The sequence below is a fragment of the Talpa europaea genome, assembly GCF_964194135.1.
Source record: "Talpa europaea genome assembly, chromosome: 2".
Taxonomy (NCBI): domain Eukaryota; kingdom Metazoa; phylum Chordata; class Mammalia; order Eulipotyphla; family Talpidae; genus Talpa; species Talpa europaea.
This window is the reverse complement of record NC_140068.1, coordinates 134,839,554-134,841,696: the sequence shown is the minus strand read 5'-3', so window position 1 is coordinate 134,841,696 and position 2,143 is coordinate 134,839,554. Positions and strand designations below refer to the sequence as shown.

At 42.3% G+C, this 2,143-nt stretch overlaps 1 protein-coding gene across 1 annotated transcript; it reads right to left on the bottom strand.

Moving 5' to 3' along the window:
* Nucleotides 1–784: 784 nt before the first annotated feature.
* On the bottom strand, nt 785–1,720 carry LOC311167478 (olfactory receptor 2G3-like; the record flags this gene model as incomplete). The annotated part of the gene is made up of 1 exon (XM_084228498.1): nt 785–1,720. The coding sequence occupies one exon, from the start codon at nt 1,718–1,720 to the stop codon at nt 785–787; it is 936 nt and encodes a 311-aa protein (XP_084084624.1).
* Nucleotides 1,721–2,143: the final 423 nt, after the last annotated feature.

The following is a 2,143-nucleotide window of genomic DNA, read 5'->3' as shown; positions in this document are numbered from 1 at the left end:
TATTTACTAAAACTTGCACAACCTCCAAGCATAAAATTTAACAAAATATTCAACATAATAACAAAGCTCATTCATTCTTTTTTCCTATGTAAAGACATACAAAGAAAAGTTTAATAAAACTTCCACAATTTCCATAAGGAGGTTGTGGAGATAAAATTCAGGTTTCAATTCTCTGGTCAAATACCTCCACTCTACCCCTCAAGGTAATGATCTGTTTGTGTTTGATAACTGGAACATTTTGGGGGAGAATAGTTGTTTTTTCAATTCTTAGTTACTGTTTTGGAAAAGGATAAAATATAGAAGCACATAATACAAAGGGACAAGACAGAATCAATAAAGGTGATGGAAATAAAGGACAAGTTAAAGGAAAATGGAGTAAAAAAATAAAGGACAACTGGAAGGAAAAATAAAGTAAGAAAAAGGAATGGAAAGAAAAAAAAACAAAAAGGGAGAAAACAATAAGAAAAAGGAGTTATTTTTTTAAAGAAGGAGTGATTAACGATAGGAAGACTAAATAAAAAGACAGAATAGGAAGGATGGGAAGAAGCAGAATGATATGAACCTTAGAATTTTAAGGATTTGGAGACAAGATATAGATGAAGCCTCAGAGAGAGACTGAATAGGACCAGGAACTCTCCAGTCAGGTAACACGCAATGATGAAGATTGTGAAGAAGACATCTGTCCCTGGTAAAGACTATGAAGTTCATCTGTGGAGGAATATCCATGATTACCTTCAGTTTCATTTGGTCACAAAACTTGGCCACTGTGTGCTCTGCCTCATTGTTAGGAGCCCCTGTCTCTGTAAAATAACCTCCCCACTGCTCCCTTCACATCTTTATTCCTCAGAGTGTAGATGAGAGGATTGAGAGTTGGCGTCACTACTGTATAAAACAGGGAAATGAATTTCCCATGAGTGTGGGCAAAGGAGCTGCTGGGCTGGCCATAGATCACCAGGCCAGTCCCATAGAAGAGAGACACTACCGTCAAGTGAGATCCACATGTCCCCAGGACTTTGCGCCAGGCCTGGGCTGACTTAATCCTTACAACTGCCCTGACTATTAATCCATAAGACATCACTATCAATGCTAAAGGCAAGAAGAGCAAGACTACTGAAGCAATGAACTCTTGGACTTCGTTGGCACGGATGTCCACACAAGCAAGCTGAATCATTGAGGGAACCTCACAGAAGAAATTATAGATCTGCCGGTGTCCACAGCGAGGCAGCTGGAGGGTGACAGTGCACTGGACGAGAGAATTTCCTATTCCACACAGCCATGCAACCCCTGTCAGAGCTTTGCACACCCTAGGGTTCATCACAGTGGCATAGTGCAGAGGTTTGCACACAGCAGCATAGCGGTCATAAGCCATGACCACCAACAGAACACATTCAGCAGAGCCTGATGCCAGGAACATATAGAGCTGGACCACACAGCCCAGGCCAGTGATGGTCTTGGCTGGTCCCCTGAGGTTCCACAGCAGCTGGGGGACAACACTGGTGGTTACACAGATATCAACTACAGAGAGTTGAGAGAGAAAAAAGTACATGGGTGTTTTGAGCTTAGGGTCAATGGAGGAGACCAGAATAATGATGATATTTCCCACCAGTGTCAGCAGGTAGGACACCAACACCACCACAAAGAGTATCTTTTCCAGACGGGGCTGGTCAGAGAAGCCCACCAAGATGAAGTCCCCTTTGGCACTGCTATTGGTGATGCCCATTACCTGTACAGAGACAGAAAGTATTAGAGGAGCTTAGAAAGAGGATGCTGTTTGGCCACTGACCACAATATCAGCCTTTTCAAAGAATTCTTTGAAACACTGACTTTGAGAGAATTTGCTGCCACCTTTGAGGCACACTGGCCATTGTCCTTCAGGAGCTTCAGACAATGACATGAAGGACAGGACTTTGGACAGAGAGGTACAGGAAGGCTAATTGGAAAAGCATAATCTTCTTCTCACAGATAACTTGGCACGAGCCAAAATAAAATTTATCAAGAAAAAAGAAGGAAGGAAGGAAGGAAGGAAGGAAGGAAGGAAGGAAGGAAGGAAGGAAGGAAGGAAGGAAGGAAGGAAGGAAGGAAGGAAGGAAGGAAGGAAGGAAGGAAGGAAGGAAAAGAAAGAAGAATAAGAATGTATTTAATT